This window comes from Microchirus variegatus (genome assembly GCF_963457635.1).
Source record: "Microchirus variegatus genome assembly, chromosome: 3".
NCBI classification, from domain to species: Eukaryota; Metazoa; Chordata; class Actinopteri; order Pleuronectiformes; family Soleidae; genus Microchirus; species Microchirus variegatus.
Window position 1 is genome coordinate 33,575,467 of NC_139804.1, and position 12,877 is coordinate 33,588,343.

At 35.9% G+C, this 12,877-nt stretch overlaps 3 protein-coding genes across 3 annotated transcripts; all 3 read right to left on the minus strand.

The window, feature by feature from the left end:
- Positions 1-1,086: 1,086 nt before the first annotated feature.
- On the minus strand, positions 1,087-1,926 carry LOC310925134 (olfactory receptor 52D1-like; the record flags this gene model as incomplete). The annotated part of the gene is made up of 1 exon (XM_083887006.1): positions 1,087-1,926. The coding sequence occupies one exon, from the start codon at positions 1,924-1,926 to the stop codon at positions 1,087-1,089; it is 840 nt and encodes a 279-aa protein (XP_083743132.1).
- Positions 1,927-6,382: 4,456 nt separating this feature from the next.
- On the minus strand, positions 6,383-7,297 carry LOC310925135 (olfactory receptor 10J5-like; the record flags this gene model as incomplete). Its single annotated transcript, XM_083887007.1, has 1 exon — positions 6,383-7,297. The coding sequence occupies one exon, from the start codon at positions 7,295-7,297 to the stop codon at positions 6,383-6,385; it is 915 nt and encodes a 304-aa protein (XP_083743133.1).
- A 2,966-nt stretch (positions 7,298-10,263) lies between these two features.
- Positions 10,264-11,181, minus strand: LOC310925136 (olfactory receptor 11A1-like; the record flags this gene model as incomplete). Its single annotated transcript, XM_083887008.1, has 1 exon — positions 10,264-11,181. The coding sequence occupies one exon, from the start codon at positions 11,179-11,181 to the stop codon at positions 10,264-10,266; it is 918 nt and encodes a 305-aa protein (XP_083743134.1).
- Positions 11,182-12,877: the final 1,696 nt, after the last annotated feature.

A 12,877-nucleotide genomic window follows, 5' to 3' on the forward strand; every position in this document is an offset into this window, starting at 1 on the left:
CAGGCCTTTAGTTAGACAATGGTTGTTATTGTTTTGTGATCAAACTTTTAAGAATAAGAAGCACAACAGAAGCATAGCAGATAATTAAAATAAAACAAATCGCCACATGTCAAGGGACTGATCCACAAAATGTACAGACTGGTACAAGTGGATTCACTCACTGAATTACTTATCCAGACATACAGTCACACATATATGTCATCATACACTGCCTGGCCAAAAAAAAAATGTTGGCACCTGGTCTGGATTTAAGTGATGAAGTGATGCACCCATCATGCCTAGTGCCTACTTTACAAGCAAGAGGTCACCTGACTACCTGAATATACTGAATGACCAGATTATTCCATCATATTAATTATATTACATGTCGAGGAGTATTTGTAAAAAAAAAAAAAAAATTAAGTTAAAAATGTAGTATCTATACTTATATACATACTGTATATATATGACACATACACATACAGATTTCCTGACGTTTACTGTTGTGAAACAGAATTTTTAACAACATATTTTAACGTTTGTAAAAGTCACAGATGTATATAATAATAATAATTATATACTTAAAATATACATATATTATATGAAAATAATAATTTGTAGTTGTTATGACTGAGGACCACACCACAACATTGTGTTGTTTACCAGAGTTTATTGTGGAAAGTAATGAGGATGAATTAGTAGGATGGAGATAGATGAATGACAAGTTCTTATAAACCCCCACACAATAGCTAGGATCAATCGAACAGTCTGTATCCTCATGGTATGAGTTTTATATTTTCATTTAATTGTTTTCTTATTTATAGTTTTTCTTTATCGTGTAAATTATGGATTTATTCTCTGTTTTATCTGAACATCATCTTACATCACTGACCTTAATATATTCAAATATTTTTAAAATTACTAGTGTTTACCAAAGTTAACAATTGAAAGACAAGAGGTGAAAAATACTATGAAATGAAAAAAAAAAAAATGAAACAAACATTCAAAGGTTTGAGAAAATATGGTGCTTTTTAAAAAGCTCAAAGATTAATCTTTTTTTGATATTCTTGAAACAAAAATAATTTTCATAACTTTCATGTTGCTGCTTCATATTTGTCTAAAGACTAGACTTTTACAGATGATGCGTATTTTGGTCAAAGTGAGTCCATACACCACTGGGTTGAAGACAGGTTGACAGACGAGGAAGTACAGAGACAGGAAGATGCGTACTGGGATAGGAACTCCAGTCATGTTGAACCTGCTCTGTATGACTTCGAGGAAACAGCCACAGGAGAAGTTGAGCAGTGAAGCCAAGTGAGGTGTGCAGGTGCTCATTGCCTTCTGTCGTGACTTTTTGGAGCTTGAGAAAACGACAAGCAGGATCTTGATGTACGAGTACAGGATCAGCACAGTGAGACCGAACAGCACACAGAATGTGTAGACAAGGCCGTAGACGTTGTTGACCGTGGTGCTGTGGCACGCCAGCTTCACCGTGGAGTAATTGTCACAGTAGAGTCGCTCAATCACGTTACCACAAAGCTGCAGAGAAGCATTTAGCGAAATCATTATCACTATCGCAACAACAGGGAAGAACCACATCAAGGTGATGAGGAGGGCTATTTTTCTAGGCGTCATCCACGCGTTATACTGCAGAGGACAGCAGATGGCGAGGTAGCGGTCAAACGACAACATCGCTAAGGTATAAAACTGCACGTTCACATATATGTACAAAATGAAGATCTGCAGGCGACAGAAAGGAACAGAAATAGTGTGGACGTCAGCGAGGATTTGCAGCATTAGGAAAGGAAGCAATCCTGTACTACCGACGAGTTCATTCACAAACAGGCTGCACAGAAACAGGTACATAGGTTCATGTAAGCTTCTGTTCATACAGATTATCACAATCAGCAGCACGTTAGCACACACAGAAATCAGGTATAAAGACATTATGATTGCAAACACAAAGTATTTCAATAAACCAATGTCAAAGTAAGCAGCAAAGGTGAAATGTGTCACCAGAGTGGAGTTAATCATCACAACACACACACACACACACACACACACACACACACACACACACAAACAAAATCAGGTGTCAGGCTGTCGACTCCCAGATGATTCTCAGATGCTGTGGAGTTTCCAGCTGCAGTGACACACACAACAACAGTGTTCATACACAGAACACCACACCATCACCAGTGACCACACTGAGCCCAACCTCCCTCACATGAACCTCTGTGACTCTGTGCTTTTAACGTCTGAAAAGATGAGTGTAAGCAGAGACACGTCACTTTCATAGGAGGTGCCTGCGACACCCATCAATCAATCGGACTGTAGAGCACTACAAATGTATTTTTCTACCTTTTGTACATATATTTTTTCAATATATTTATTGATTTTTCTTATTTCCAACAAGAACAATGCAAATACAAAATACAGCTCTAGTCAACAGATGTTAAGGTTAAGGCCACAGGAAACAGTTCACGTTTCAGACCAGTCAAAAGTCACAGTTTAAGAGACTCCTTGTACAATAATCAATGAATAGTCTGGGTCAAGATATTTCAAATAGGACTGCCAGATTTTGTGGAACTGATCAACTTTGTGATGCATAATATTTGTAAGATTTTCTAGAGGAATCAACTCCAGTAATATCTTACACCAACCATTTACAGAGGGGATCTTATCATTAATCCACTGGAACAATATATTTTACAGAGCAGCAAAGGTTAGAATGTTTTATAACCTTTTGCCAGGATTAGTAATTATATTTCTACTTGGGAGACCTAAAATCAAACACATTGGATCCATTTCTAAATCCAAACCAATTTCATTCAATATGTCAGACCAATATTTACCGTAATTTACGACACAACTATAGACAATGAGTACCTATTTCTGTCTTACATTTAAGACACAAAGGAGAAAGTGCTGAGTTGAAGGAATGCCTGCGTTTAGGAGATATATGAATCCTACGTATTGTATTCAACTGGATAGCCTTTGCTCGTGCAAATATATATATATCTTTTTAGCATAACTCCAAATATCCTCCCGTGTTCCATCATCAATATCGACTTACAATTCCTTCTCCCAGACACCCTTGATCCTCCCTGTATCAGTAGTGGAAGTACAAGCTTATACATTATAAGCAGACTAATAGACACCTTCCCTGGTGGTTGAAACACTTTCTCAATAGCAGAAACCTTGTGTGTTCAATAAGGGTTGTACTCTTAATAATATAATGCCTTATCTGCAAAAAAAAAATGGAAAAAACATTGTTTTGGAAGTTGGTACAATTGTCCAAAGGTCATCAAACTGTTATCTGAAAACAAATCTCTCAGTTTGGTTATGCCTTTGTCGTGCCATTGCCTGAAAAATTTATCCATCATTCCAGGTGTAAAATCAAGATTATTATTTATCGGAGTAAACATAGAAGTCAGTTTGAGCCTCCCTTCTAGACGACGTACAAGCCTTCGGGGCATTTATTGTTATCGGATTGGTACAGTTATCCCTTATGTTCTTAAAGTTCTTAAAAAATAACAAATCCTGCTACTTACATTGTGACAATGATGATTCAATGTCTAGCCAAAATAGAAGATGTCTCATCCTTAAACCACTCAGACATAAATCTCAAATGAGCAAACGGCTTATTATATTATATTATATTATTATATTAACGGCAATTATAATCTAGGTCTGCGTTTTACGCCAAATAAAAGAACTGAGCCAGCTATTTAAATCTTTTAAAGCCCTAATCGAAAACGGTACAGGAATCATTTGAATGGGATAAAGTAACCTAGGTAACACAGTCAACAGGGAGCCAAGAAACAGGGAGTGAGTTCCAACGTTCTAGATCATGGGTGTCAAACTCTGGCCCGCGGGCCAAATTTGGCCCGCTGTGTAATTTCATTTGGCCCTTGAGGCAATATCAAATTAACATTAGAGCTGGCCCGCCGGTATTATACAGTGGCAATGGCGCTTAGTTTAGCCGGCGATTTGGTGACTTTGATGGTCAGTATAGCGGTATTTTCAAATTTATTAGCTTGTGGAAAAAGTTAATGTTGATATTTACCTCAGAAGGCTGCAAATAGAAAAGAGGCATTAAATTTTTTATTTTAATTTTATTTGATATGCCATTGATATTTTTTAATTATTATTATTATTATTTGAAACTCGATTTTGCATGTCACTATAAAGTTATATAAGCCTTGCTTGTTCAATATTCAATGCAAAACTTGTTTGGGTCCCTATTAAAAGGTTAATTTGTTCAACCTTGGCCCGCGGCCTTATTCAGTTTTAAATTTTGGCCCACTCTGTATTTGAGTTTGACACCCCTGTTCTAGATCTTGTTTTATGTTCCTAAATAACAGGACAAAGTTGGATTTGTACATCTGACTAAATGATGGGGTGATAAAAATACCTAAATAATCAAAACCAGAGGGCGACCATTTAAAAGGAAAGGGTAGTATAGTGTCAGGTATTGTGGCAAGACTAGCCAAGGGCATAGCCTATGATTTGTTGAAGTTACTGTTATATCCAGAAAATGCACTAAATATATCAATCATCTTACCGAGGCTTCAGGGTCAGATAAAAACACAAGCACGTCATCAGCATACAGACTTATTTTATGACATCTTTCCCCAACTTGCAAGCCATATAGAATAGAGGTGGGGGGGAAAAATCGATTCACATAGGAATCGCGATTCTAATCATCCATGATTCTGAATCCATTCATAAACTTTAAAAAATCAATTTTTGAAAAAAAAATTTTTTTTTAATGTTTCTATTTTTAAAAAACCACACAAAACACCAGTTTGTGTTATTTGTGTACATTTTATTTTTGTAACTTCTGGGAGAAAAAGGCAGCTAGTCTAAGCTTTTATTTATGCAAGTTTTTTTTTTTGTACAGTAATAAGTTTTTAATTGTTTTAACTTGTGTTAACTTTTGTCTTAAGTTTGCCTTTGTGTGATCACATTATCACATTATCTTATACAAACTGTATTGTTTGATGCCATAATTTGCCTTAACACACTATGCATTGTGTTGATTTTTGAGTCGAGAATCGTATGAACATCGTATGATCGGACAACCCTGTTTGTAGCATTTTGATCTTAACCCATTAGTTAAAACTGCAGTTTGAAGGTTGTTATACAGAATTCAAACCCATTTTATATGTTATTACAGCACAAGACCGTCAATAGATTTCTGTTCAAAGGCCTGGATAACATTGAAAAGACGTCTAATATTAGTAGTTGACTTCCTGCCCTTTATAAAACCAGCCTGGTCATCTTTAATTAAGGTGGGCAAAAGTCCTCTAAACAAGTGGCTAAGATTTTAGAAAGCAACTTTCGATCCACATTTACGAGGGCTATAGGTCGGTAGACGGAACAGTACAATCGAAATGTTAGCCTCCTTAAGAGTCTGTGGTAAGACTGCAGTTGCATTTGAAGTAGTGGTTCTAAGAACAGCTCCTTAAACTCCTTATAATATTCGGAAAAGAACCCATCAGGCCCTGGTGACTTCCCACTCTAGAGGCATGTACTCTAATAGCAGTCCCTTTTTGTACATATGCAAGAATGAAAGAGTTTGAGTCATGTTTTTTTTTTTTTTCCTCGGGTGCGTAATATCGTCGGCCTGAGGGCATTAAAGCAAATTTACTGGGAAGAACGTGGTCAGGTTGAATCATGACACTTTTTGCTGTCCGTACCGCCTCTGTTTTTCCAACTGGACAATAATCTTCGTTCTTGTCTTTCACCGAAAGCTCATTTAATCGACAGATAAGAGGAAATAAAATGCGAAAGCCAAATAGACATTTGTATATTTAAACGATTATTCAATGAGTAAATCCAATGAATAAATCCACTACCGGTGTCAGGTTTATTTTTTTTAATGTCTGGGTGTCTGAGCTTTTGTTTTTAAGTATAGTCACTCTTTCTCTAACTCTTTTCTATTTATTTTCCTTCTATTATTTCTCTCTATATATATATATGTCAGCTGAGATAGGCAGAGCACCCCCCGCAACCCTCCGGTGGAGGATAAAGCGGTAGATGATGGATGGATCAGTATAATTTTTTATCAACAATCTCTGCTGCTTATATAAATGACACCAGTTCTATAAACATGTCATCACTGACACTAACTGTCCTGCATACATTTATAAGTTGACACAGTTGTTGTACGTCTGCTCCTGGTCTCTTGTATGTATGTTCAAATCTATAGAAAGAGACAGAAAATAAATAAATAAATAAATCAACGAATAAATAAATGTAATAATGAAGCTGATTTAATATTTTGTGTTATGTTTATGACATGTTTGGTCTTTACCTGCTGTACAACATGGAACATTCAGTAAACATTGACAATACAAGATCGATGAGATATAAAATATCACTTTCAGGCTCACATCTAACTGAAGATGACACGTTTACATGTGCTGCGTATTTTAGTTATATTCAGTCCGTACATGACAGGGTTAAAGAGCGGCTGGCAGGTGAGCCAGTACAACGATAGGAAAATCAGAACCCCATTTGGCACATATTTCATGTGAAATCTGTTTTGTATTATTTCAAAGAAACAACCGCAAGAAAAATTAAACAGTGAGGCCAGGTGAGGCACGCAGGTGCTGATGGCTTTTTGTCTCGTCTGTTTGGAAGCAGAGAAACACACTCTTAAGATCCTCATGTACGAGTAAATGATCAGCAGAACCAGCACGAGGGTGGTGAGCGTGTAAAAGATCCCATAGACGTTGTTGACCGTTGTGTCGAAGCAGGCCAGCTTCACAATGGAGTAGTTATCGCAGTAAACTTTGTTAATCATGTTTCCGCACAGCTGCAGGGGGATGCTCAAAGAAATCAGGACAAAAATCCCGACAAACGGGTACAACCACGAGAGACAAACGAGCGCGGCGATTCTGTGAGACGTCATGCGTGCGTTATACTGCAGCGGATAGCAGATGGCGAGGTACCTGTCGTAGGACATGATGGTTAAATTACTGAACTGTATGGAAGCATAAGTATAAATGCAAAAAATCTGCAGGTAACAAAACGAAGCAGAGACAGTGTGAACGTCAGAGAGAATGTGGATCAGCAGTAAAGGAAACAATCCTGTGCTGCCATAGAGTTCATTTACAAACAGGCTGCACAGAAACAGGTACATGGGCTCATGTAGACTTCTGTTCGTACAGATAACAACAATCAGCAGCACGTTAGCACACAAAGTGAGAATATACAAACACAGCACGATCAAGAAAAACAGATATTTAAAGTCTCCCGTATCAAAAAATGCTCCAAGTATGAAATATGAAAGATGAGTGGAGTTCATTATGTTTCACTGTTGCACAGTTAATAAAAGAACATATAGAATTCCATTATTGAAAAACAACTGTTAATATGAAGTCATGTTTTTTTTACGAGTTAAAAACTTACCTGTGAAACAATGAAACATGCTTGAGATAACAAAAACACATCTAATATTATGAATGCATTTTGTTTCCACACACATTCAGTCAGCTTCTGAAACACAAACAACGAATGCAGATAAAGTTACGTTGAAAAAGGGCAAACCTAACACCCACTTGTTGCAGCGAGCATTCATCCCTCCTTTCATCCCTCCTTTCATCCCTCCCTTCCACTAAGCTTCAACTCTGCTCTTGCCTCTTTTAAAGCAGAGCTTTGAAAATCTGGTCGCTTTTTCTCTAAAGAGCTCCCCCTATAGCTTCACACTACATATTTTTACACAAAGTGTGCATTCTATATATATGTGTGTGTATATGTATATGTGTGTGTATATATATATATATATATGATTGTATATATGTATATATATATTTATATATGTATGTATGTATATATGTATGTGTATATATGTATATATGTACGTATATACAGTACTGTGCAGAAGTCTTAGGCCACCATTAGATTTGTTGTTTTAGCAATGCTATAATGACAATAGAGGATAATTATTTATATTTCACTTTACTGGAACACATCCAAAAAAAAATGAATGCCATTTTTTGTTGTTTTAATAAAATAAATAAATACAATTAGAAAAGAAAACCAAAAAAAAACATCCTCTACAGGTGTCAAGTATTTAGCGAGATCTATCCTTACACTTGAACAATAACACAGCTCTGTTAATACCGCAGTGGAACCTTAATTAAGATTTACCAGTAAATATGTTGTTTCTGGTTAATGCTGTGTTTGTCCTACTATTTCATTTAAAGAAATATGTGCTGTAAAAAAAAACATCTATTCCGACAGGTTTATTAAAGACATGCTCGAGCATTACACACACACGTTATTTAAGACATGCTCGAGCATTACACACACATGTTATTGAAGACATGCTCTCGAGCATTACACACACACATGTTGCATGAGTTAAACTCATTGACAGTTGGTTAATATATAAGAGCAGCTTTAAGTCGCTTCACTTCATTCCAAATTCACATGATCACGGAATTTGAAAGACAGAAAAAACAACAGAGCCTGAAACTTTTGCACAGTACTGTATATGTATATGTGTATATATGATGTATGTGTATATATATGTGTATACATATGTATATGTATATGTGTATATATGTATGTGTGTATATATATGTGTATACATAAATATATATATATATATATGTATGTATTTCACCCCCATATCCCTTCCCCAGTCCACCCATTATTCTTATACTTGAAGTATTAGATGAAGTAGGAAATATAGATCATTTGCCATCTCTCTCAAATATATAGATGATACGTGTAAATTATAAATATACATATATGTATATATATATATACATAAACATTTATTTTCCAACTCTATTTCCAAGTTATCACTCTATTTTATTTTTTTAAAACAAATCCATTATTTCTGATGCATTTGTACATTTCTTTCAAACAGATATGGAGGTTTATTAACTATGTTTTTACCACTTATGCTTGAGTGTCATGAAAATGAAAATATATCTGTAAATCTGAAACACTAAGCACAAACTTTCGCTTCCTTTTACAATCTCCAATATAATTTTCTGATAGCTATTCCCCCCCCAATGTTTTAAAGCGACTATGTGGAATAGTAATTGAATTTTTTTTTACTATTTTACATTTTCTTAATTTCTATTTGATTTAGAATTGTGCTATTTAGTATTCTGGTATTGTTTTCCATCTTTTGAAGTCTTGTTTCAGCTTATTTTGCAAAGCTTAATAATTGTCTATGCTCTTTCTCTCTCTCAGTAAAACATTAGTTCTGATCTGATCTCTTTAAGTCATAGTGATACTGGTTTACTAACTTGCCAGCTTCACATTTGTTTTCATTTAAGGTTTCCCTATATGTGGAGGTTGTTTCCACAAAATCTTAGAATAGATTGTTTTGAGGATATTTTACATACATAATCACATCACATCACATCACATCATTTATAAGTGCTTCTTTGTAAATATCTTTAAAATGATTCCATGATCCTTTGCTCTATATATTAGATTTGTATACATTGCTTGTCCATTACCTATAAAACTGTTCATGTTTCACATCTCAAAGATCACCCGTTCAAATGCTTATTTGCATCTAATGCTAAAACCAAAGATCTGTGTCATTGTTCGATTATATTTATCTCGTATTGGCTGACAATAACAAATTCACATTGGTCATTTTCTATTACGTTTGGCACAATGTCCTAACAAATATTGGCTTTAAGTGCAGTTGTTCAGTTTTTTTTGTTATTTTTCTACCAAAAAAAAAGCTCTTTTTATTCTGTTGTCATACGTTATTTTAATTTGTATACCTGTATTTAACTTTATTTAAGTAGATTTGTCACAACACTGTATTCATGACTAACATCATTATATTAAATAACTGTAGTATAATTCATTTCAACTGTACATGATTTAATTGTTCACAACAGTTCCCTAACAGATCACTTTATAATAACAATAATGTATTTAAATGTGTGGTAAATTAACTTTATTCAACTGTACACGTAGAATATTTAAACGTGGACAATTTTATAACTGTATATAAATGTATTTCAATATAAAGCTTTATGTAACAGCAGTTTATTTAACTGACGAGCTATTGTCACAACCTTTTCTCTTCACATATTCTCATCATACCGAAGCTGAGAAAATATATTGTGTCATAGTTTTTTTTACAAAAGGTAAAAAGAAAAAATGTGGAAACATTTTAAAATTAATCCAAACAGCAAATAAAAAGCATGACTGTCAGGGACGTCCAATACAAACTGATAATACAGTAAAAAAGAAATATAGACATATAAAATATTACTTTCAGGCTCACATCTAATTGAAGATGACACGTTTACATGTGCTGCGTATTTTAGTTATATTCAGTCCGTACATGACAGGGTTAAAGAGCGGCTGGCAGGTGAGCCAGTACAACGATAAGAAAATCAGAACCCCGTTTGGCACATATTTCATGTGAAATCTGTTTTGTATTATTTCAAAGAAACAACCGCACGAAAAATTAAACAGTGAGGCCAGGTGAGGCACGCAGGTGCTGATGGCTTTTTGTCTCGTCTGTTTGGAAGCAGAGAAACACACTCTTAAGATCCTCATGTACGAGTAAATGATCAGCAGAACCAGAACGATTAAGGAGATCGTGTAAAAGATTCCGTAAATGTTATTGACCGTCGTGTCGAAGCAGGCCAGCTTCACAATGGAGTAGTTGTCACAGTAAACTTTGTTAATCGTGTTTCCGCACAGCTGCAGAGGGATGCTCAAAGAAATCAGGACAGACATCGCAACAAACGGGTACAACCACGAGAGACAGATGAGCGCGGCGATTCTGTGAGACGTCATGCGCGCGTTATACTGCAGCGGATAGCAGATGGCGACGTACCTGTCATAGGACATGATGGTTAAATTACTGAACTGTATGGAAGCATAAGTATAAATGCAAAAAATCTGCAGGAAACAAAGGGGAGCACAGACAGTGTGAACGTCAGAGAGAATGTGGATCAGCAGAATAGGAAACAATCCTGTGCTGCCATAGAGTTCATTTACAAACAGGCTGCACAGAAACAGGTACATGGGCTCATGTAGACTTCTGTTCGTACAGATGACGACAGTCAGCAGCACGTTAGAAACGACGATCAACAGGTACAAACACAGCACGATCAAGAAGTACAGATATTTAAGATGTCCAGTGTCGAAAAATGCCCCAAGTATGAAATAAGAAACATTGGTGGAGTTTATCATAATTCACAGTTAGTCAGTTTGTCGATATTTTCAAGGTGAAGTTTACATTTTTAAGTAGCGGTGATAAGGTGGAAGTCAAGTTTTATAACCAGATTAAGATTAAAAAAAAAATCATTTGTAGATATTGTTCAGAAAAAAATAAAAAACCTGTGAAATGACAAAACAGCACAATTATAAGAGATACTTTTTTTTCTTCCAAAATCAATCAAAGCTTTGATACAGATTCAGTAAACATTTCAAATGAAGGAATAAACCTGAACAAATGAGACGAGTGAGGATGAGCAAACCTAACATCCACCTGCTGCAGCCAGAGTCCCTCCCTCATGCACTGAGGTCAAACTCTGCTTCGACGTCTTTTGTTTTATCTTTTTCAGGCGGATCAGGTGACATGAGTGGGCTGTGACACTGTTCTCTCTTTATCCTGTCATTCACTCCCAAATATATTTAAATCTTAAAGTGACTGTTACCTGGAAACATGAACAACTGGTTTTGTCAACAAAGAGCTCTGAATTCCTATCTAAAAAGATATGTTTAGTGTTGATGAACGGAAACTGAGACTATTATTTTGAAACTTTAATTAGAATAAAAAGGGGATAAATGACTTATTGACAGAGTTGTGTTTGTAGTTGGAAAAGAAAACTTGTCTTGTCATCGGAGGGTTGCCATTTTCAAATCTAGACCAGCACTTGACCTCTCTGTGGTGACCTCTAGAGAGGGGGGGGGGGGGGGAAGAAATACATCTGTAAATGATTCTTTGTTTGTTACAGAGCGTAAGGCTTTTATTTTGAAATCTGTGGGGTCACAATTAAATATGGTTGAACAGAAAAGAAAAGAAAACTCCTGATTAAAACATATCTGCAGATTCATTGTTCATTTACATGTGCAAATCAGTGTGTGTGTGTGTGTGTAGCCTTGTGAGGACCAAATACAACGTATAAGCCATACGGAGTGAGGAACGTGAGGAGCTCTTGCGTGCGTGCGTACCGTTGTCCGGGTTTCGTGCGTATGGCAAGCCGTTTTAACATTTAATCGAACCACACTCCTATCTGTAATTAAATTTTAGATAGCCATAATAGCATTTCTCCCGGTCAAAATTGTATTCTCACTTGTCAGAATGGTAATTAAAGATATCCGCAATAACATTCTTACTAGCAGAAATTTTATTTCAAGATAACTACAACTTTGATTGTTCTAGTCAAAACTACATCTAAGATATCTAAAAATCCTTAAAAAGTGTAAGTGGCCGTTTTAACATTTAATCGCTAGGCTGGATATGTATAACAGATATCTGTAATTCCATTCTTCCTTGTCAAAAAGAACATTTCAGATTTTGGGAGGCAGTTTTGAAATTGTTCAGAGCAGGTTTGGCCGTTGCACATACGCCTACATGACGGGTGAACCTCAAATACTTGACATGAAGACCACATGTGACTGTTGAGTACAATTCTACATGAACGTACAGGCACACACTGTGTAGTGTTTGTGGAAATCAAATAGCGAGCGGTCATTCGTGCCGTGCCACATGCGGACGCCTGTGCGCACGCTCGTCTCGATGTACAAATAATGATTTACTTTATGATGACGACTTATGAGTTTAACAGTTGCTTCGCTTCACAATTCAAGCAGTCGAAGTATTACCAAGGTAGACATATGTGACAGTTTAGGGTTAGTGTGGATAGGCTGCAGAACCTGATGA